Source organism: Rhinopithecus roxellana, chromosome 2, assembly GCF_007565055.1.
Source record: "Rhinopithecus roxellana isolate Shanxi Qingling chromosome 2, ASM756505v1, whole genome shotgun sequence".
NCBI lineage: Eukaryota > Metazoa > Chordata > Mammalia > Primates > Cercopithecidae > Rhinopithecus > Rhinopithecus roxellana.
The window spans coordinates 103320393-103342659 of record NC_044550.1 but is presented as its reverse complement, the minus strand read 5'-3'; the positions used below and the strand labels follow the sequence as shown (position 1 = coordinate 103342659).

General features: G+C 40.6%; 1 protein-coding gene across 2 annotated transcripts in view; it reads right to left on the bottom strand.

The window, feature by feature from the left end:
* Window positions 1-2942: 2942 nt before the first annotated feature.
* The window catches only part of GALNTL6 (polypeptide N-acetylgalactosaminyltransferase like 6), a 1271092-nt gene continuing 1251767 nt past the window's right edge, over window positions 2943-22267 (bottom strand). Inside the window, exon 13 of one of the 2 annotated variants that reach the window (XM_010363999.2) lies at window positions 2943-4592. In XM_010363999.2, the coding sequence (XP_010362301.1) occupies window positions 4425-4592 (168 nt within the window). In that variant the 3' untranslated portion in view covers window positions 2943-4424. The remainder of the gene's footprint in view (window positions 4593-22267) is intronic. The other variant, XM_010364000.1, reaches the window with a different exon arrangement.

Below are 22267 nucleotides of genomic sequence, written 5' to 3'. Positions count from 1 at the left end.
ATTATAGCATCCTACAAGATCATTGCAAATCTGAGCTTTGCAGGGTACAGAACCCAGGGTTATCTCTTTCATAGAATTGTAAATAGCAGTCAGCTGTTTAATGACATAATGTGAATTTTTATTGGCTCATCTAATTCTACAACAAGATTGCTCTCTGAACACTTGAGATAAATCTTCATTCACTCTCTGGAATTGTTCAACACACAGGTTAATTTCTCACTATTGATTTTCTCCAGTATGCATCTTGAATGCTTCAAGATCTCTTGATCTATACAAAATATCTCTGTGACAGAAGGTTAAAAAAATAGCTCTTCAAATTTATGACAAAACCACAGCCAATATCATACTCAATGGGCAAAAGTTGGAAGCATTCCCTTTGAAAACTGGCACAAGACAAGGATGCTCTCTCACCACTCCTATTCAACAAATTATTGGAAGCTCTGGCCAGGGCAATCAGGCAAGAGAAATAAATAAAGCGTATTCAAATAGGAAGACAGGGAGCCAAATTATCTCTGTTTGCAGATGAAATGATTGTATGTTTGGAAAACTACATTGTCTCAGCCCAAAAACTCCTTAAGCTGATAAGCAACTTCAGCAAAGTCTCAGGACGCAAAATCAGTGTGCAAAAATCACAAGCATTCCTATACACCAATAATAGACAAACAGAGAGCCAAACCATGAGTGAATTCCCATTCACAATTACTACAAAGAGAATAAAATATCTGGGACTACAACTTACAAAGGGACATGAAGGACCTCTTCAAGGAGAAGTACAAACCACTGCTCAAGGAAATAAGAGAGGATGCAAACAAATAGAAAAACATTCCATGCTCATGGATAGGAAGATTCAATATCATGAAAATGGCCATACAGCCCAAAGTAATTTATAGATTCAATGCTATTCCCATCAAGTTACCATTGACTTTCTTCACAGAATTAGAAAAAAACCACTTTAAATTTCACATGGAACCAAAAAAGAGCCCGTATAGCCAAGGCAGCCCTAAGCAAAAAGAACAAAGCTGGAGGCATCATGCTACCTGACTTCAAACTATACTACAAGACTACAATAACCAAAACAGCATGGTACTGGTACCAAAACAGATATAGAGACCAATGGAAGAGAACAGAGACCTCAGAAATAACACCACACATCTACAACCATCTGATCTTTGACACACCTGACAAAAACAAGCAATGGAGAAAGGATTCCCTATTTAATAAATGGTGTTGGGAAAACTGGGTAGCCATATGCAGAAAACTGAAACTGGACTCCTTCATTACACCTTGTACAAAAATTAACTCAAGATGTATTAAAAACTTAAGCATAAGACCTAAAACCATAAAAACCCTAGAAGAAAACCTAGGCAATACCATTCAGGACATAGGCATGGGCAAAGACTTCATGACTAAAACACCAAAAGCAATGGCAACAAAAGCCAAAATTGACAAATGGGATCTAATTAAACTAAAGAACTTCTCCACAGTGAAAGGAACTATCATCAGAGTGAACAGGCACCCTACAGAATGGGAGAACATTTTTGCAATTTATCCATCTAACAAAGGGCTAATATCCAGAATCTACAAAGAACTTAAACAAATTTACAACAAAAAAATACCCCCTCAAAAACTGGGCAAAGGGTATGAACAGACACTTCTCAAAAGAAGACATTTATGCAGCCAAAAAACATATGAAAAAAAGCTCATCATCACTGGTCATTAGAGAAATGCAAATCAAAACCACAATGCTATACCATCTCACGCCAGTTAGAATGGCGGTCATTAAAAAGTCAGGAAACAACAGATGCTGGAGAGGATGTGGAGAAATAGAAACACGTTTACACTGTTGGTTGGAGTGTAAATTAGTTCAACCATTGCAGAAGACAGTCTGGCGATTCCTCAAGGATCTAGAATCAGAAATACCATTTGACCCAGCTATCCCATTACTGGGTCTATACCCAAAGGATTAGAAATCATTTTACTATAAAGACACATGCACACGTATGTTTATTGCAACACTGTTCACAATAGCAAAGACTTGGAACCAATCCAAATGCCCATCAATGATAAACTGGATAAAGAAAATGTGGTATATATATACCATGGAATACTATGCAGCCATAAAAAAGGATGAGTTCATGTCTTTTGCAGGGACATGGATGAAGCTGGAAACCACCATTCTCAGCAAACTAACACAGGAACAGAAAACCAAACACCACATATCTGCACTCATAAGTGGGAACTGAACAACGAGAACACATGGACACAGGGAGGGGAACATCAAACACTGGGGGAACATCACACACTGCAGCCTGTCAGCGGGTAGGGGACTGAGGGAAGGATAGCATTAGGAGAAATACCTAATGTAGATGAGGGTTTGATGGGTGCAGCAAACCACCATGGCAGTGTGTATACTTATGTAACAAACCTGCACATTCTCCACATGTATCCCAGAACTTAAAGTATAATTTAAAAAAAAAAAAAGAAAGAAAAATTAAAAAATAGCTCTTCAAAAGAATGCTTGAAAAATCAGTGAAGATAATGAAATAACTCTTCCCCAACTATTGGCCTGGTAGTTTAACTAGATATTTTCATTAGGTTTCAGGGAGATAACAAAATCATGAACATGTACAAGAAGAGGCTTCATGTACTGTACTACAGTTTCTGAATGTGGATATTACTTTAGTGGGCATCCCCAGGGAGGCATAGTTTTCTCAGCTAGTGATTGAAAATCTCAAGTTAAATCACAGTAAACTCCAGAACCAGCTTTGATAACAGAGTGAGGCAACACAGCACAAGATAAAAAACACAGGAATACGGCCCAGAAGACATCAGCCTGGCCAGGAGTTGGGCCTTTCTGGGCTTTTATTATTCATCTGAAGAAGCAAAGGGATTGGATCCTAGGAGTCTTCCCAGTTCTAAAATTTAATGCTCTAGATCCAAGATGTTATATAAATTTTTATTAACAGGAAAACCAACTTCAAACAAAAAACAAAAAGAAAGCAAAGTTAAAACACTTTTATACTGAAAAAACTTAAGAGATGTGTAATAAACATGATTCTTTTATCTCGAGAACCACCTTGATACCTGTATATTCTTCCCCCATCCTGATATTATTGAACAGTAAAAAATTGTTTTAAGGATTAATTGTTCCATTTAGTTTTCAGAGCATTCCTTTCTTCATCCCTGAAATATTGTCCCATTAACAGAAAATGGTGTCAGAAACACTTTATTAATGGTAATTCCTTTTATGAGATTCCAAATAAAAGAACATCATTAATATCAACACTACAAAAGAATGACAACGAGAAAAAGATAAAAAACAAAAGCAAAACCCAAATAAACAAACGAACGAATGAAACCACTTCTATGCTCCCACCACTGATTAAACAGAATTGAAGTGAACCAAGCCATTTTCACATATCACTTGGAGTGTAGATTTATTTGGGTTTAAGAATCTCCTAAACTAATTACATCAACCTCACTCCATTTCCTTGCTTAATAAAAATTATGACTGGACAAATATCAGACTTTTAAGGTTTTAAAAATAATAGAAAAGTAAAAATTGATTTCCCAGGGAAGTCCCTCTCCTAAATCTTACTTGGTTTTGCTGCTTCTGTGAGATCTTTCTTTGGAGTAACTTGAGAGCACAGATTTTTGTTTTTGTTTTTGTTTTTGTTTTTAACTGGATTCATAGAAGGGCACTGAATTAGAAACCCAGTGGATTCAAGGAGCACGAACTTCCACAAACAATAAGAAACCTTTGCTCTGAAAAAACAAGAGGGCAAATATAAACGAAAGGATGGGAACACTGGCTGTCCATTTCATTATGTAATTGATGTCTTACATTAGATATTGCACCCTCACTTAAAAACAAAAACAAAACAAAAAACAGAATAGTATGAGCACTCTGAAATCATCTGCAGCACTTTTAAGGGTTAAACCTGCTTAACCCATTCTTAGTCAGAGAATGGCACCAAAGAGTACAGCTCACCCTTTAAGCGTGGCTAGTTCTAAACCTGTGATATCCTCAGGTTGTCAGAGCAGTCATGCACTCCGTTTTCACCCCCCTCCCACCCAGTTAATAGGATCCATTCATAGCTACTCACTACTGCAGGATTTGACCTGAGAAATGCTAGGATTTATTAGCTCAGCAGTTGTTTTGAAAAGTCCCTAAATTATCTTTGCCCTTGGCCAGCAAGGGAACTGCTAGTCTCGAGTTCTCAGAAGCAGCTGGTGAGATTCTCAGCCAAGTTCTTCAGATGCAGGAAGTTCTTCAAAACAACCTACTTTGACATGGCATTTACAAATCTTTAAACCAGCCTTCCTGGATCGAGGAAATGTTATTCCTGACTCCTTCGACCCAGATGCTGGCTAAAATTTCATTTATAATCTGTAGGTAATCACTCTTTCTTCCTTCCTTCTTTCTAGGAGCTGGCATGGTGGTTAAGTTTTTCTAAAACAGTCATATTAATGTGTTCAAAAATCCACTGCTGAGTCTCAGAGAGAGGGTCACATCTGGCCATGAAAATCTTCTTCTCTGCGGGGTTGCAATCCATGCAGCTGTTGCTCACAGGATGGAATAATGTTCTGTCCTGGAGGAGTCAGGAAGAAAAGAAAAGACTGTTGTAATACGTGGTGAATGGTTACAACCCAAAATATACAGAAGTAAGATATTTCTGTTTATATTTCAGTATATATTCATTGTGTAAATAGAACAGCTCCCAAATCAAACAATAGCAGGTGGAGTTGCCAATATGAAATGCGGATTTGTAGGATCTATTGGCACTATGTAGGGCCTACAAGCAGGTTCAACTACAGACAATAAATGTATTCATTCATTCATTCATTCATTCATTCATTCATTCAATCAGTCATTCACTTTTTTTTAAAAAAAGCAATCCATTCATTTTCTGCTCTGTGGTGAGCTTTTTGCTATCTGCTTGGATTTTGAAGATACTAAGTATACGGGGTTGCTTGTCAAGTAGCCAATAATGTAGCTATCTGGGGAGAAACACATACACAAAAAAATTATATTTTAGTACACAGTAAATAATACCCCCTGCTCACATGCACACACAGTGACTAGAAGAGTCATAATTCCCACACATTGAACCTCCAATGGGAAAGAGAAATACAAAAGAAAACAAAAAGCAGTCAAAAGTGCTGGGTTCTCAGCTGCCTTTTTCAGAAGATGAATATGAGTTTGGGGACAGGGGGCACACAGGCAATAACTGAATGTACAAATTCAAATTTGCTAGCTCTTGAGCTTCAGTCTCCTCTCTATCCCTTTATTGATATAATGCAGGTGTTCCAGTGCTGCCGTTCTCATTGCTTTCTGCAAAATGGAGGAGGCAACATTCATTTTAAAAAAGCCCCCAGGTACCTGATGCAGATAACAGGCCAGTGAATAAAAAGATACACGGGGGACAGAAAGTTTAAGTAGTGAGCAAGCTCATTATCTGAACAAGCTCTGTTAACACACACCCCCTTTTAATTGTGTAAGTGGGGATAAGGTAATGCTAAAAAAAAAAAAAAAGATTTTTCCTTACTAGTAATGAATTTTATCTCTAATGTTGTCTATAATGCCAATAATACAAGAAAACATTTCCAAATCACTGCTCACATTTTAAGATCAAGTAATGTTTTCCTTAGTTTAGGAAAGGTTTACAGGCTCTGGTTACCTTTATCTGAGGAATACTAAACTTGCAATGCTTTTAGAATTAGGAGTTTCTCAGGCACCCTTTGTAAACATTTCTGGGTTGCTCCTGGATTTTAAGACTCCATCAACCAATATTTAATGTCCTTTTAGGACCCGGATGTTTGCATAGTTAAGCACTGCATGAAGGAAGAAAGAAAAAGGAAGGAGAAAGGCAACCTGCAGGCACTTTGGTTTGCCTGTTTCTATTTTCAGTGTAAACAAAGAGCTGTGCCTAATACAAAGGCTTGCTATTCTCTTCTGCTCTCTTTATGAGTTTCCTGAGTTTATTGTGGATTTTACTCTCCTTACACAAAGAGGGCTCCTGAGATCTCCTTGCCATTTTCTTTCCCTCCTGCTTCACTAATTCCACCGGTGTCTGACCCCAGGGAAAGACTGAGAAACTTTCGCCTCGGGGTGGAGGAAGCAGCTTTCAGGAGGAAGGACAATGCAAGCTGCAGCTCACTCCACCAGCCCTTCTTTTCTGGGGCTCCTAGATATTTGCTGTCCCAGATGCCCTCTCCCAGCCGCCACTGTGGCTCCTCGGGCAGCAGTCTCCTTCATTATCTTCTCTCTACTTCTCCAGAATCTCTCATGCTCATTCTCCCAGCCCCAGCCACTAGTGAAGCTACATGGATATGTGTTATAATATACAATTATAATATATCCATGTATTATATAATACGTATAATATATGTATTATAATATATATACATATAATATATTTAGGTCAGTTTTTCAAAGAGCACTCTTAAGCTGTTATAGTCATGAAAATTCTAGGTGACCTGCTAATTCACTTTGTTCTATACATATGCACTTCTTGCCCCTTCTTCACTATCTGTATTTTTTTCTTTTTTTTTTTTTTTTTTTTTTTTTTTTTTGAGGCGGAGTCTCGCTCTGTCGCCCGGACTGGAGTGCAGTGGCCGGATCTCAGCTCACTGCAAGCTCCGCCTCCCGGGTTTGCGCCATTCTCCCGCCTCAGCCTCCCGAGTAGCTGGGACTACAGGCGCCCGCCACCTCGCCCGGCTAGTTTTTTGTATTTTTAGTAGAGACGGGGTTTCACTGTGTTAGCCAGGATGGTCTCGATCTCCTGACCTCGTGATCCGCCCGTCTCGGCCTCCCAAAGTGCTGGGATTACAGGCTTGAGCCACCGCGCCCGGCCTGTATTTTTTTCTGTTGTCACCTTTATCAATAGCTCATGTGGGGCTGGGCACCGTGGCTAACGCCTGTGATCCCAGCCCTTTGGGAGGCCATGATGGGCAGATCACAGGAGGCCAGGAATTCGAGACCAGCCTGGCCAACCTGGTGAAACCCCGTCTCTAATAAAAATATAAAAATTAGCTGGGCGTGGTGGTACACATCTCTAAATCCAACTACGTGGGAAGCAGAGGCAGGAGAATCGCTTGAACCTAGGGAGGCGGAGGTTGCAGGGAACCGAGATCAGGCCACTGCACTCCAGCCTGGGAAACAGAGCAAGACTCTGTCTCAAAACAAACAAACGAAACAAAAAATAAAAACAAAAACAAAAAGGAAAAGAGAAAAGAAAAGCTCTTGTAGACTCTCCAGATGAGCACAATTTCCCCCTCAAAACACACGTCTCCATGAAAGTTAAGAAATGAGAAAAGGAGTAGGACATGTTTCTCTTCTCTTTTCTTCCCTAGCTTGTGTACCTCAGCATGCATGCAAATGCCAAACCCGACTTTCTGAACATTTTGTTTTTTCAAACATTATTTTCTGAGCCATCAACTGATCATATTTTTCCAAATCCCATATTGGAACACATGCTCTGACAAATACAGGTGTACTCCTGGGGTGAACCCAGTCGAGTATGCAAACATACCACTACCGCGAACCATCCAGAATATATTTTCTGTTATTGTACTTCACGTTCTCATAAAAGTTGAAAAATTGGATTCCCTTCATCTGTCTATGTCTGAGAAGCTTCATCAGTAAGATGGGGGGGCGGGCAGGGGGATTAGATAAATCTCTGGAGCCTCTCCTAGTCATAAAATTGAATGAGCATTTTACTCCAAAGGTCACTAGTGACAGAGACAAATGACAGGGTGTCAAACTAGAGACCATCCACAGTGATTGGTAGATCCATAGACTGACTGTTCCCTGGTTGGAGACAGAGCTCTGCTCGCCCTTGTCTTGGGAGTGCCCAGCAAGTCCCGGAAGTGAAGCTTCTCGAAGCGCCCTCTGCCTTGCCCATAGCAAGCATTTTCCACTTTTGACCTTGGGGGCTAGCTACATCGTTGCCATCTTTAAGTTTCTACTCAACTGAGCTTGTGAATCACTAAATGTCTTTCCTGGTGCTTTTCCTGGTTGGAATTAAGTCAGTGGATCCAGTAATTATTTTTTGAATGTGGTCTTTGGTTCTATGACAGCCTTTCCCTCCTCTGCCCTTCACCTCAGTGGTCACAGCAGTGATGGCTGTAACAGAATTGAACACAGTTTTTTCTGTGCAATAGACTTCTGAGTGTTTCGGTAAGTCTGCTGCTCTTAAACAACCCTCCCTAAAGGACAATAGCTGTTCTTCCTATGCTTTTAACTAGATTGTTCTCTGTCCAGTCCTGGGGCATGACATGGCCTGTGCTCTGGCTATTCACAGTGTAATCCAGCAGTGCATTTCCCTTTATTACTCCCACTTTTTCTGGATGCCTACTCCATCTATTTTTGTGTTTTTCTGTTTGTTTGGGTTTTGTTTTGTTTTGCCTGAGAAAATGAGAAATCCTTGAGAGGAAATGCGAAAGTTTGAATCCAGAACTACTTCCTAATCAGTGCTCAATGCCAGTCGATCAGTCCACCCTGGCAACTGTAGGTGCGCCTTTCCAGGTAGCTCATTGAAAGGGGCACTTCTCTATAGCAGGCCCGTGGACTTGATTGACATGTGTGTGACACTTTGTGGCACTCACGGGTTTGTGCTAGACTTTATTAGGTTCCATAGTCCTGTAGGCTCTGAACTCTAAAAGAATGTGTGAGTTACAGAAAATATTCCACAGTGGTCATAAAAGAACCAAATGCTAAAGATGCAAAGATAGTAAAATAGGTATATGAGTCCATTATGTACAGGAAGGTGATTCCAAGAATGAAACTACCACACAGTGGGCAGAGACAACATGGTTCTGGGGAAACACGGGCAACATGGTGCTGGGGAAACACGGGCAACATGGTGCTGGTGAAACACCGACAACATGGTGCTGGGGAAACACCGACAACATGGTTCTGGGGAAACACGGACAACATGGTGCTGGGGAAACACCGACAACATGGTTCTGGGGAAACACGGACAACATGGTGCTTGGATTTGTGGCGTAGGGGATTTATCAGATTTCAGTCCTGCTGTGTAATCTTGGACAACTTGTTTAATTTTCTGAACCTCAGGTTACTTATCTGTAACGTATAAATGACAGTATGCCTCACATATTTATTTTGAGGATAAAAAGAGTTAATAGATACAAAATCACTGGCATAGTGTCCTGCCAATAGGTAAATAACTAAGTCATAGTGATTCCACCCTCCCTTTCCGCTACTTTATTTTTAGTCAGGGAGCGTCCCCAGTTCTAAAAATCAGAATGTACCAACCATCTGGTCTGAGACCAGCTATTCAACACTAAATTGTGTTTTCTGAAGTCCTGGCAAAATAGAATTTTAAAAAATTAGCCTCTGCCTCAACTGTTATCCAAACTGATGCAATAGTACCTCCCATTTTAAGCAAAAGAATTTATGGAGCGAAGGTATCTATGGCTCTGAAATGAGCTCTTCTGTGCAATTATGATCAGAGCTTGTATCTGATCTGTGTGTTTAGGTCCTTTGCCTAGAAGGTAACATTAATCACGTCAGTTGAGTTTGACAAATATTTAAGTGACTTTTACTTTCTGGTATATATGAGGAGAGAGCATAGAAAGATAACCTAAGACGCACCCTCTGACCCAAGACATAGGGGAGACCAATAGGTAAACAAGAAATGTTTGTAGTAGGCCAGGTGCGGTGGCTCACACCTGTAATCCCAGCACTTTGGGAGGCCAAGGCAGTTGGATCACCTAATGTCAGGAGTTCGAGACCAGCCTGACCAACATGGGGAAACCTCGTCTCTACTAAAAATACAAAATTAGCCAGGCTTGGTGGCATATGCCTATAATCCCAACTACTCGGGAGGCTGAAGCAGACAATCGCTTGAACCTGGGAGGCGGAGGTTGTGGTGAGCCGAGATCACGCCATTGCACTCCAGCCTAGGCAACAACAGTGAAACCTCGTCTCAAAAAAAAAGAAAGAAAGAAAGAAATGTTTGCAGTAAAAAAGTGTCAATGACACTGTAGATGAGAGTGAATAGGATATGAATTAGGTTGTTCTAGATTTAAGGAAGAATATATGAAAAAAATATAAAATAATATGTACACTTATGCGTTCAATTTATTCAACAAAAGAATGTGTTGGGCACCTGCTATTTGCCAGGCACTCTTTTAGGTGCTTGGAATATGAACTTAATGAGACAAAAATCCCTGCCATCCTGGAGCTTGTTTTCTAGAGGTAGGGGTGAGGATGGGGCAGTGGGGCCACAGACAGTGAGCAATGAACATAGTAGGTAAACACATAGCCTGTTCAGAGGTGACATGAAAATAATTAAGGTGGTCAGAAGGACCTGGAGTGCCAGGGGTGGGGCCTGTGTGAACACTGAATAGAGTGGCCAGGATAAACCTCACTGAGAAGGTAACATCTGAGGAGTCTCCAAGAAGGTAAGTTAATTAACCATGCAAAGGGTCTCAGACCTTTTACCCAGAGGGAATGGCCAGGGTTTGGGTCCTAAGCAGGTATCCACCTTGGTGGTTGGAGAACAGTGAGGAAGCCAGAGTGAGGAGAAGTTTGTCAGAGGTGATGGAGGTTGGGTCTTGTGCCAGAGACCAGCAAGTCATATGGAATAGGTGGAGTAAGGGGAAAAATTCCAGAAGAGGATATCCAAGAGGTAGGCAGGGGCCACATCATGAAAAGATGGTGGTATAGTGCTAAGGCTTGACTTCTCATGAAAGTTTCTCAGAATGGTCATTGGGAGATTTGAACAAGAGTCACGGGGTCTATAGTTAGGGTGGCAGTGAGGAAGATGGAGGAGGCATAGAAAGGCATTGGACTGCACTAAGAGAGAACCACCAGAGGCTACCTCAATGATTCAGATTTCAGCTGATGCAAAAACAAGAGCAATGGGGATGAGTTGGGGGTGACCCAGGGAGTGATCTGAGAAGTGAAATGCATTGGGCATTCTGATTAATGAGATGTGGAGGTTGAGGTAGAAGGAGGAGGTGGATGTCTAGAGGAAAAGCTGTATTGAGGCAAGAAATGCAGAAAGAGAAACAGGTTTGGTGTGGGAATGATAATGATTTCAGTTTTAGGTATGATGAGTTGGAGATGCTTATGGGACATCAAGGTTTAGATGCCCAGTGAGCAGTTAGATATAGACTGGATCTCAGGGTAGCTCCTCTGTGTCAAGTTGGGAGACTCGAGTTACCCCCTCCTATCAATTTCCATGTAAGTAGAAAGATTCATTGTAAGAGTATACATTGGAAGAGGATATTTCTGTAAGAGAGAACTCCTTCCTGTTCAAAGCCTTTTGTGTCTAATATGGATATGAGGAAATGAAGGTTTGGAATTATGAAACCAGTTTTAATCCTACTTTTATCTCTGACAATAACCTTTTGTGGTCACTTAGTTTGTCAGTGATTCAGGGTTTCCATCTGTAAAGTGAACCGAGTGGGCAGGAGGGGAGTGGGATGAGACAGGGAATTAAAAGATCTGCTTTCCCACCTCTTAGGGTTGTGCAGATGAACAAGGTTGATATTTGACTACCCTTTGAGCCATCTGGAAGAAAGACAAATCAAGGAGGCTTTTTGTGCCTATTTTTACTGTTGGCATCCGGGAGAACGCAAATAACACCTTGATAGGCATAAAAAGGACAAACCAGTCTCTTTGTCTACCCTTTTCCATTTTTTTCTTTGACAGCTAGAATTCCTCACTGGAGGAGAAAATTGGTCTTCCTGCATCGGTGGTTAATTTGGCCAATCAGAAATAATGTTTCATTGCTGGGCAAAGTGGCTCATGCCTGTGATCCCAGCACTTTGGGAGGCCGAGGTGGGTGGATCTCCTGAGGTCCAGGAGTTCAAGACCAGACTGGCCAACATAGTGAAACCCCATCTCTACTAAAAAACACAAAAATTAGCTGGGCATGGTGGCGCATGCCTATAATCCCAGCTACTTGGTGGCTGAGGCACCAGAATCACTTGAACCCAGGAGGCGGAGGTTGCAGTGAGCTGAGATCACGCCACTGCACTCTAGCCTGGGCGACAGAGCGAGACTCGTTCTCAAAAAAAAAAAAGAAAAGAAATGTTTCTTAATGCCCTGACCGAGCCCCTTGGTGTGTGTGCTGAGACGGTGCTGGCTATAGCAAACCTTCAAACCCTCCTTCTGCTCGTCTCACCAGCCTTTTTGGGCTTTGGTCAAGTGATGTGTACAACCTGTCCTCAATTCTCCTGAGAGCAGCCAGGATCATGAAAAAAAAAAAAAAAAAAAAAAAAAAATCAATCCTGATGTGTTAGATCCCAGCTCTGCAATCCATTCAAACACTTCATGCTCTCTTAGCTAAATTCTTGCATGACCTACAAGGTCTTTTGTAGTCCTGCTTCTGCAGATGTCTGGCCTTTTTTATAGTTTTGAGACAGGGTCTCACTTTGTTGCCCAGGCTGAAGTGCAGTGGCGCCACCTTGGCTCACTGCAGCCTCGACATCCCAGGCTCAAACAATCGTTCCCTCTCAGCCTGAGTAGCTGGGACCACACGTGTGCTGCCACCACACACAGCTAGTTTTTGTATTTTTTTGTAGAGATGGAGTTTTGTCATGTTGTCAAGGCTGGGATGTCTGACCTTATATCACTTTTTTTTTTTTTTTTTGAGACGGAGTCTCACTCTGTCGCCCAAGCTGGAGTGCAGTGGCTCAATCTCGGCTCATTGCAAGCTCTGCCTCCTGGGTTCACGCCATTCTCCTGCCTCAGTCTCCAGAGTAGCTGGGACTACAGGTGCCTGCCACCATGCCCGACTAATTCTTTTTGTATTTTTAGTAGAGACGGGGTTTCACCGTGTTAGCCAGGATGGTCTTGATCTCCTGACCTCGTGATCCGCCCACCTCGGCCTCCCAAAGTGCTGGGATTACAGGCGTGAGCCACCGCGCCCAGCCCTTATATTACTTTTAATGGCAAAAACTGCAATTACTTTTGCACCAACCTAATAGTTCATTTTCTGTTGCACGTATGCATTTCAACTGGCTTCTTTCTGTTCTGAGAAAAACAATACCCTTCTTATCTCAGGGCCTTGCACAAGTTGATCTGGATGTCTTGGGTCATTTTCTCCATCACTTGCTTTACCTATCTAAAAAGGTAAAAGTCTCCATCTTTTTGGTCTCCATTTAGAAGTTAGTTTGTCAGAGAAGGCTTCCCCACCCTTCTCATCTGGATAGTGCCCAGTGTTTTGTGTTCTCATATTATCCTGTACACTTCCTTTTAGTAGTATTTGTCTGCTTCCCCTCCATACTGAAAGCTCTATGAGTAGAACAAGCCCATATGTTTTGCATCTTGTTTCCGTCTATCCATACCTCTTCAGCTCCCTTCAGTAAACCTGCCCCAAGTCATGTGAACATAATAGCTACTGTTTGTCAAACATGTATCTAGGTGTCAGGCAGTGCTAAGTATTCTACCCAGAGTTTCTCTCTCTTTTTTTTCCTACCTAAACCCACTTAGGCAACCTGAAGAGATGGTGAATGTGGACAAACAGGAAGCTAGATTCACTTATTCATTCGATGAATTTGAATTAAGTACCTTTTATGTGCTATAGAGTGTTTTAGATGCTGGAAAGAGTGCACGAAAGAAAGCTGAGAAAAATTCCTGCTCTCATGAAATTGATATTTTAAGATTTAGCTATAACTAAATAGTTAAAATAGTACAGAAATATACAGTGTAGAAATGTTGAAATGGCAAAAGTCAGAAGGCCATAACAACCTAAGTGATTTCAGCTGGGTTAGACATACAGCTAAAAATAGGATGGGAAGATAGAATTAATTATTGAAAATGCAGCTTCATTGCTGGGGTGAATGTATAGTGAGAGTTAGCCTTATTCTTCTTTGACAAGGTAACTGAATTTTCAATTTGCACTGAAATTTTCTCCATAAGGATCGCAACTTCTTAGGATAAAATGACATAAGTCTTCTGTTACCAAAAGGGGCATGTTGCAGACATTGGGCATCTGGTTTTCAGCAAGGTGTTTGAAGAGTTCAATTTTGCTTTCTTATGGGCAAGCCGGAGAATGGTGGTCTAGAAGATCATTTTACATGAATTTTTTTCTGGTTGAGTAACTTCCTCCAAATGATGCTTATTAATGGATTTTGTTACCTCTACTATATGATAGAGTGCTCAGTGCTTGACTTTACACTGTGATCAACAATTTAGATGAAGGAATGAATGGATGCTGATCCAATCTGTGGTTGGAACAAATTATAGTTCAATTGCTATTAAGTTGAATCAAAATGTTTAAATCCAGGTTGGGATAATTATAATAGGATAGAGTTTAATGGAAAAAAGTGGATAGCAACATAAACGTAAAAGATGACCTGTACAGGTGTAATATTGGAGAGATATGTCTGTTTAGCAAAGCAAGACAAAAAGACTGAAATTTTTTCTCCAATACTGAAAGCTCATTAAGAAGCTGAGTGTGGCGGGCGCCTGTAGTCCCAGCTACTCGGGAGGCTGAGGCAGGAGAATGGCAGTAAACCCGGGAGGCGGAGCTTGCAGTGAGCTGAGATCCGGCCACTGCACTCCAGCCTGGGCGACAGAGCGAGACTCCGTCTCAAAAAAAAAAAAAAAAAAAAAAAAAAAGAAGCTGAGTGTGTGAAGTTAAGGCAGGAAATCAATCAACTCAGGCTAAATTAACAGAAACATTGCTCACAACAAAGTGTGCTAGAAGCTCATAACAAAAGATGCTAGAAACTTATTATACTTTCCTTGGTGACAACATTCCTACAATATTGTGTTCTGAGAATCATGCAACTCTCTAAGACTATCTGCAGTATATTGGGGGCGAGTGTCCAGGAGATCAAGGTAGGTTCAAATTAAGTCATATGGAGAGCAGTGGCAGGAAATTGGGCCATTTAATTGGATTAAAGACCAGGCAGGTATTTGTTCAAATATTTGGGATCTGTCTTGAGTGAAATGAATGAAATATAATTTGTGTGGTAACCAAAGGCCGGGGAAGAGCTTTCTGGCAATTGGGACTGTCCAAATATAAATGGGCTGACCTGGGAGAGTGTGACTGGCCAACCTCTGACAACACGTCCAGGATTTTTTAGAGACTTCATTTATCAGAATCAGAGTTGAATTACATGACTTTTAGGTTAAACTTGTTATATATACTTTCCTTATTTTTTGGTTCCAAATCAATACCTGTCCAGAATGATTTAAAATAACAACCTCGAGCCCTTCTATCTGGCATCTTTGTGGACCAGTACATCTTCATTTTATGAACTGAGAGGCCAAAACCTGGCATATATCATAAGTTACAACAAATAGTCAAATGTAGGCAGATGCCAAGAATTCCACCCACTCACTTTTTAAATGAATGGGATTGTTACACTGTTATCAATTTAGCCTGGCAGGTGCCTTCTTACCTGTACTTCCTGTTTGATGCTATTTGCAAGTCCTTTATCATGAAAGTTAAATTATAAGAACCCCAGACATCAACTAAGGAAAGTCATTTTAAATCTTTTATTTTTGGTCTTTGGGAGGTTGCATATGTAGTTTTCAGACAAAGAAATGTGTTAACTTTTATCCAGCACAGGTTGGGGTTTATGAAGAAGGCAGGGTTCATACCAATAATTGAACTAGTGGTTCTTTAAGCAGGTCCATGAATGCTTATTTAGGAACTTCATATATTAGGTATTAGGCAGGCCGTATAGACATTTTTTAAAAAGTTCTTGCTTTCAGGTAGTTGGCGGGGTTGAGGGGGTTAAGTATGTATAATATACAGTGTTTTAAGTACAAAGAAGGAAGCAAAATGCTATAGGAGTACAGGAAGAGGGGAAAATTCCAACTAGAGCAAAAGGGAGGAGTTGATAAAAGGAAGAAGGTAAAAGTTAGAGCTACAAAAGTGATTCTCCATCTGACTGCCTATTAGAATCTCTTGGGACCTTTCTACGAATATCAATACCCAGCCTTCACCTTCTAGGGAGCCTCAGTCAGTCTATCCTCAGGCCAGTACATTGCCTTGATAATACACCTTTATAATGTTTTGATACGTGGTGCTTTTATAATGTTTTAGCACTTTTTTTTCCCTTCTTCAAGATTTTCTTAGCTATTCGTGTCCCTTACATTTCCATGTACATTTTAGAATCAGGTTATCAGTTTCCACAAATAAGCCTCCTGAGATTTGTTTGGTTTTGCATTAAATGTTTGGATAATTTAAAAACTGACATCTTCATAATATTGAGACATAAACCTTGAACATGACGGATCCCTCTATAGTTTTTCAGATTTTTCTTAGTGATGCTTTGTGGTTTTCGGCATGAAAGTCTTGCACATCTTTACTGTGATTTATTCCTATTTTGTGCTTTTCATAGTGACCAAATGGAATCACTTTTAAAATTCATTTTCTATTTTTTGTTGCTAGTATATAAACAATTCATTTTCATCTTGGGCCTATGCTAAACGTATTTATTCATTTTTAAAATAGTTTAGCTGCATAATCTTTTGGATTTTCTAAATACCCTAACATGACATCTACGAATAGACTGTTTTATTTCTTCCTTTCTAATTCTTATACCTTTAAATGTCTGTATCTTGCCTGATTACACAGACTAGATATCCTATACAAGGTCGAAAAACATGATTGTAGTCAACGTTCTATTTTATTCCTCATCTCTGGAGGATAGCTTTAACATTTCACCACTAAGAGTGATGGTAGTTGTGGGTTTTTGGCTATACTTACTATTAGATTAAGTTAGTTTATTTTTATTAGCTTACTTTCTGTATGGCTAAGACTATTTAGTTACATGGAAAAAACTTGAGGATTCAACAATGGACCAATGTATAAAAGACCTCTTGGCTTACAATAAAAGTGTCACTTCAGTGCAGTGGGAAAAAAGGGTCTTTTAAATAAATGGTGATTAATCAATAGCATGTCTCTATCAGTATATATCTGTATCTATTTCTATCTATCTCTATATGTGAATCAACCCTTATCTTACGTTATACACATAAAAATATTTCAGGGATGGCTGGGCGCAGTGGGTCACACCTGTAATCCCAGCACTTTGGGAGGTCGAGGTGGGCGGATCAGGAGGTCAGGAGTTCGAGACCAGCCTGGCCAACATGGTGAAACCGCATCTCTACTAAAAATACAAAAAGTAGCCGGGTGGCATGTACCTGTAATACTAGCTACTCGGGAGGCTGAGGAAGGAGACTTGCTTGAACCTGGAAGGTGGAGATTGCAGTGAGCCGAGATCATACCGCTGCACTCCAGTCTGGGTAACAGAGAGAGAATCTATCTGATATATATATATATATATATAATTTATACCAAAATGTAGAATTCAGAATTATATACCGAAATGTAGAATATTAAGCAATAATATTTCCAAAGACAACTTGGAAGACTACATGAAGGCTAGGATTTCCTAAACAGAACACAAAATCCATGAATCATAAAGAATAGCTTTTCATTAAGACACTCCACTAAATAGAAAAAAGACAAGTCACCAACTGGAATAAGATATTGCAATGCATATATCCAATGAGGTACTTATATATAGAAAAAATCTCTAAAAATCTGTGTGAAAAAGCCAGACAGCCCATGTTTAAAAAACAGGCAAAAGACTCAAGTAGGTGCTTCACAAATAAGATATCCAAAATGGCTAACAAACATATCACTTTACAATCACAGAATAAAAAAGAAAAAGAAACTGACAATACCAAGTGTTGGTTAGGATGTAGAGCACCTGGATTCTTGGCAGTGTCTGTACCCTGAGCATGACCCTTCAGGCTTTTCCATTTCAGTGCATACTGGCCTAGATGTCACTGCATCTCTCTGCTTAAGGACTTTCCCTGGTTGTAAGAATAGTTCTGTCTGTAAGAGCAGCAGGCCAGAGGTATCAAGGGAGTTGGGGTATTTATACACCACTCCAGTCAATCTTTGGTCAGGAACCTGACCAAAAAATTGACTCCCTGATGTGTGTTCTATATACCATTTCCAGAGATCTTCAGTAGGATTGAGTTCTAATTGCCTGCAGTGGTACTTGCTTGATAATGCACCCTTTATTGACTCCGATCTCTCCTCCGTTTCACTTCCTCACTCCCTGTCTAGATTTTTTGGGGCTATATACCAAATAAACCATGTGCATTCAAATTCTTACTTTAGGTTGTATATATGGCAAAACCCAAATTAAGACATATGCTATAATCTAATAAAATGCTTACTTAAAAGGAAAAGGGCATGGGAGATAGCTCTTAATTTTGAAGGGATAACAACTGTCAATATTGCTTGGGAGAGATTGCTTTAATGATGTGGTATATTATGATATACCTTGCCATGATGATCAATATAAAAAGTGCATTGTCACCAACACAGATGGAAATCTTATGGTATGATCAGAAACTGTGCTAGAAGTTTTCCATAGTTTATCTCACTCAGTTATCATTATTATATTGGTGAAGCAGTTGGAAGTCATAGAAGCAAAACAACTATTCAAGATCCCCTTACAATTTCAGGATGAATTGGGGTGTATTAAGCCTGAATAACTCTAAGGGCTGATGGTCAGCTATTATATTGGCCAGGTTGTGAAGGATCCAGATGAGTATTGAGGGGCTAAAGCTCTCTATCTTCTACTCAATCAAATGAAGTCATAATACAGAGGAATGCCATGACCAGGTATTGTGAAACCTCCCTCTGGCTTCAGGATGGAAGATGGGGAAGGGGAAGGGGAAAGACAGGAGGGAGGGCAGCCCTGTAGGAAGCCATTGCAATAACCCAGGGGTAAGATGTGAAGACTGAACCAGTCAGGGGCTGACTATAGAGTTGGTAAAGAGGGGTTCGATTTCAGAGATATTGGCTGAGGGGGGCAGGTGACAAGTCTTAGTGACCAATGACTGGGGAGGGAAGTGGGTGACAAGTCTTAGCGACCAATGGGGGTTGAAGAAGAGGAAAGACAGTTTCCTGTTTGGTGCTGGGTGAGGACAAATATTTTTACTGAGGTTGCCACCACAATTCACTGTTCTTGTAACAGGGGTCCCCCTGGTGGTAAAGGAAAACCAGGAACAGGATTCCTAATCCTGGGTACCTGTTACTGTAGGAAACAGCTGTGCAACTGAACATAGCCCCAGCATCATAGAATAAGAATGCTCTTCTCCTTTTGTGGTGGCAAAGAGCCACATCTAAAAATAACTAAAAGTGGAGTGAGAGTTGCCAAAACCAGGAAGCAAGGCCCGAAAACAACTTTCATCCACTCAAGCAAGGTGGCTTCTGGGCACCTTCTCTCTCCAAGATATCTCCATGTAGCTGGGAGGGAGGGGTTGGCTGGTATCAGTGACACTGAATCCAAGGCATTGAGGAACTCTCCTAGGAAATATTGATCTTATTCCTTAAGAGCATGGCAGAGGAAATAGTAGAAACTTTAAAGCCAGATTGACCTGTGTTTGAATCCACATATCTGCTAGTATCAGTTTCTTCTTGTGTAAATCATACAGAATAGTACCTAACTGGTTATGAGGTTTGAGATAATGTGTGTAAGCATCAGCTCGATGCCTAAATTGGAGATAATGATGATGATGATAATGATGATGATGACTTTAGGAAGTTAGGAGATGGCTCATACAGCCTTTTAGGCAATTAGTAGAGGGCTCTGATTGACTCATGAATATGCTTATAAAAAGTGGACGTTCCAGGCCGGGTGCGGTGGCTCATGCCTGTAATCCCAACACTTTGGGTGGCTAAGGTGGGTGAATCCCCTGAGGTCAGGAGTTCGAGACCAGCCTGGTCAACATGGTGAAACCCTGTCTCTACTAAAAATACAAAATTAGCTGGGCATAGTGGTGCTTGCCTCTAGTCCCAGCTACTTGGGAGGCTGAGGTAGGAGAATTGCCTGAACCTGGGAGGGCAGATTGCAGTGAACCGAGACCACACCATTGCACCCCAGCCTGGGCGACAAGAATGAAACTCGTCTTAAAAAACAAACAAACAAACAAAAACATCCAAAACTGCCAGAAGCCCCCAGAGCCAAGTACTACTTCCAAATGGACAAGGGAGCACCCCAGAGAGATTCCTCTTTGTGCTTTTTCTCTTTATGCCTTAGACATAGCCCTTGGAAAAAACAAGAGGAATTTTCTAAAACAGGTGTGTCTGAACAGGCCTGAGTCATCCACCGAGATGTGATATTTCAGAAACTTTCCATTTTGAACCTTTGCATGTTCCTGATTAAGTATAAATACCTTGCTTGCTGTATAAATACACATGGAGTGTAACCTTTTGCTAAGTCATGCAAGACCAAAAGCTACAAAAAGCTGAGAAGAGAGCCACAGCACAATTGAATCTAGTGGTTTCCTTTCACAAATTCCTGAGGATCCTGGAAAGATTTAGTACTAAAGCTCATAAGAGTTTCCCCTTGAAACCACTGCAGCCTGGTTTTTTCTCCCAAGGAGCTCTGCGTATGAGCTGGTCTTATCCATCTGTAAGCTTTTGTAAGCTCCCTAATAAAAACAATTGCATTTTCTTGGCTTAATTGCATATTATTGAGTGGTTGGTGTGTCATGCTATAAATGTACAGTAATGAGAAAGGTTCTGTTCATTAGAGACCACCAACATACTAAGGAAATGGCAAATCAGCTATTTTATTGATGTGCGCAGAAAGTAACTCCTTAGATGTCAGAATATAATCATTAAAAAAACCTTACTTTATTGTACCACACACAGGCTGTATCATGTTGAATAGCAAAATAGTTTGATAAGATGAATCATTTATTACACATTTCATAAAGAAAACAGTGAGGTTTTCCTATTGCAGTAATATTCCCCCAGCCTCATTTTTATCAGATACCATCTTCTGAGCTCCTTTCATTCTAGATTGTTTTGTAGAAGGATATAACAACTGAATTTTTTTTTTTTTTTTTTTCCTTCGAGATGGAGTTTTGCTCTTGTTGCCCAGGCTGGAGTGCAGTGCAATGGTGTGATCTTGGCTCACTGCAACTTCTGCCTCCCAGGATCAGGCAATTCTCCTGCCTCAGCCTCCCGAGTAGCTGGAACTACAGGCATGCACCAACATGCCCAGCCAATTTTGTATTTTTTAGTCCAGATGGGGTTTCACCATGTTGGCCAGACTTGTCTTGAACTCCGGACCTCAGGTGATCTGTCCGCCTCACCTCCCAAAGTGCTGGGATTGACAGGCGTGAGCTACTGCGCCCGGCTCAACTGATGTTTTGTAATTTTGCTGGACACAGCCACAACCTGCCAGGTGTTTGGGTGGGGGTGGGATGCAGAATAAACTTATATAAACAAGTCCACCTTTGGGTGAGTATAGTTTAGGAGCTCATCTCTAAGAGGTGGAAACCAGAATGCTTATTAAGTAAGGGAACAAGTAACATAACCAGTCCTCCCTCTCCCCACACTGACTCTCCACTATTTTCCTTTAGCTTTCTATAATCTGGGGGGACAATGACCTTGCCTCAGCCACAGGATGGCCAAGTTCATGAATAAAGTAGGGGATATTCCATTTTCCTTATAGCCTGAGGCAACGCTGGCCTCAGAGTGTGAAAAAGCAAAGAGAAGGCACCTTCGCCCTGGCTGAGAAGGCCCCAGCAGGTCCATGGATTTGAGGGGGCAGAATGGAGCTTATGGAGTAATTGCTAATTGACAGCCAAGTTCTATCCCCAAAAGCAAAGAAGTTGAAAAGTAATTTTGTATAGTATTTTAAAAAGTTGTCAAAAGGAAACAATAAAAATATTTTCAAACAATAACTTAGTTGCTCTTTATTTTATTAGCTCAATAAAATCTGACTTTATATATGTTTTTGAGTTTTTCCTACCATTCACTGTTAACTTTATAATTTTTTGAAACTTTTAAATTCCCCAAATAAATTCTTCTTTGCTACATTTGGGCAGGATTTTGGTGAAAATGTAAATGGGTCACTTTGTATATAAGGATTGCAGCAATTATATCTACATAGATGTATAAATATTTGTGTAAACATCATTGTCTTAACCCATACAGGTCCCAAGCAAGTGAGCCTGAGATACATAATAAATGAATGGATGCTATAATCTGTTTGTATGTGTGTTGTGAATGGGTGTTGTTAAAAATTATGCATGTGTGGTTTTGCTTATTGGATATGTGGTTCCTCCTTTTGGGAGTGTTCTGAGTTAAACCTAGACCCATCCCTTGTTCTGGCTCAAAGCCATTTTTCAATCATAACTGATTGTGATGGCTGTGCATATAACAAGAGAAACTAAAAGCTTGCCCCTTTCTATACACTCGCTTTTTCCCTTCACCCTTGCTGGTGATCT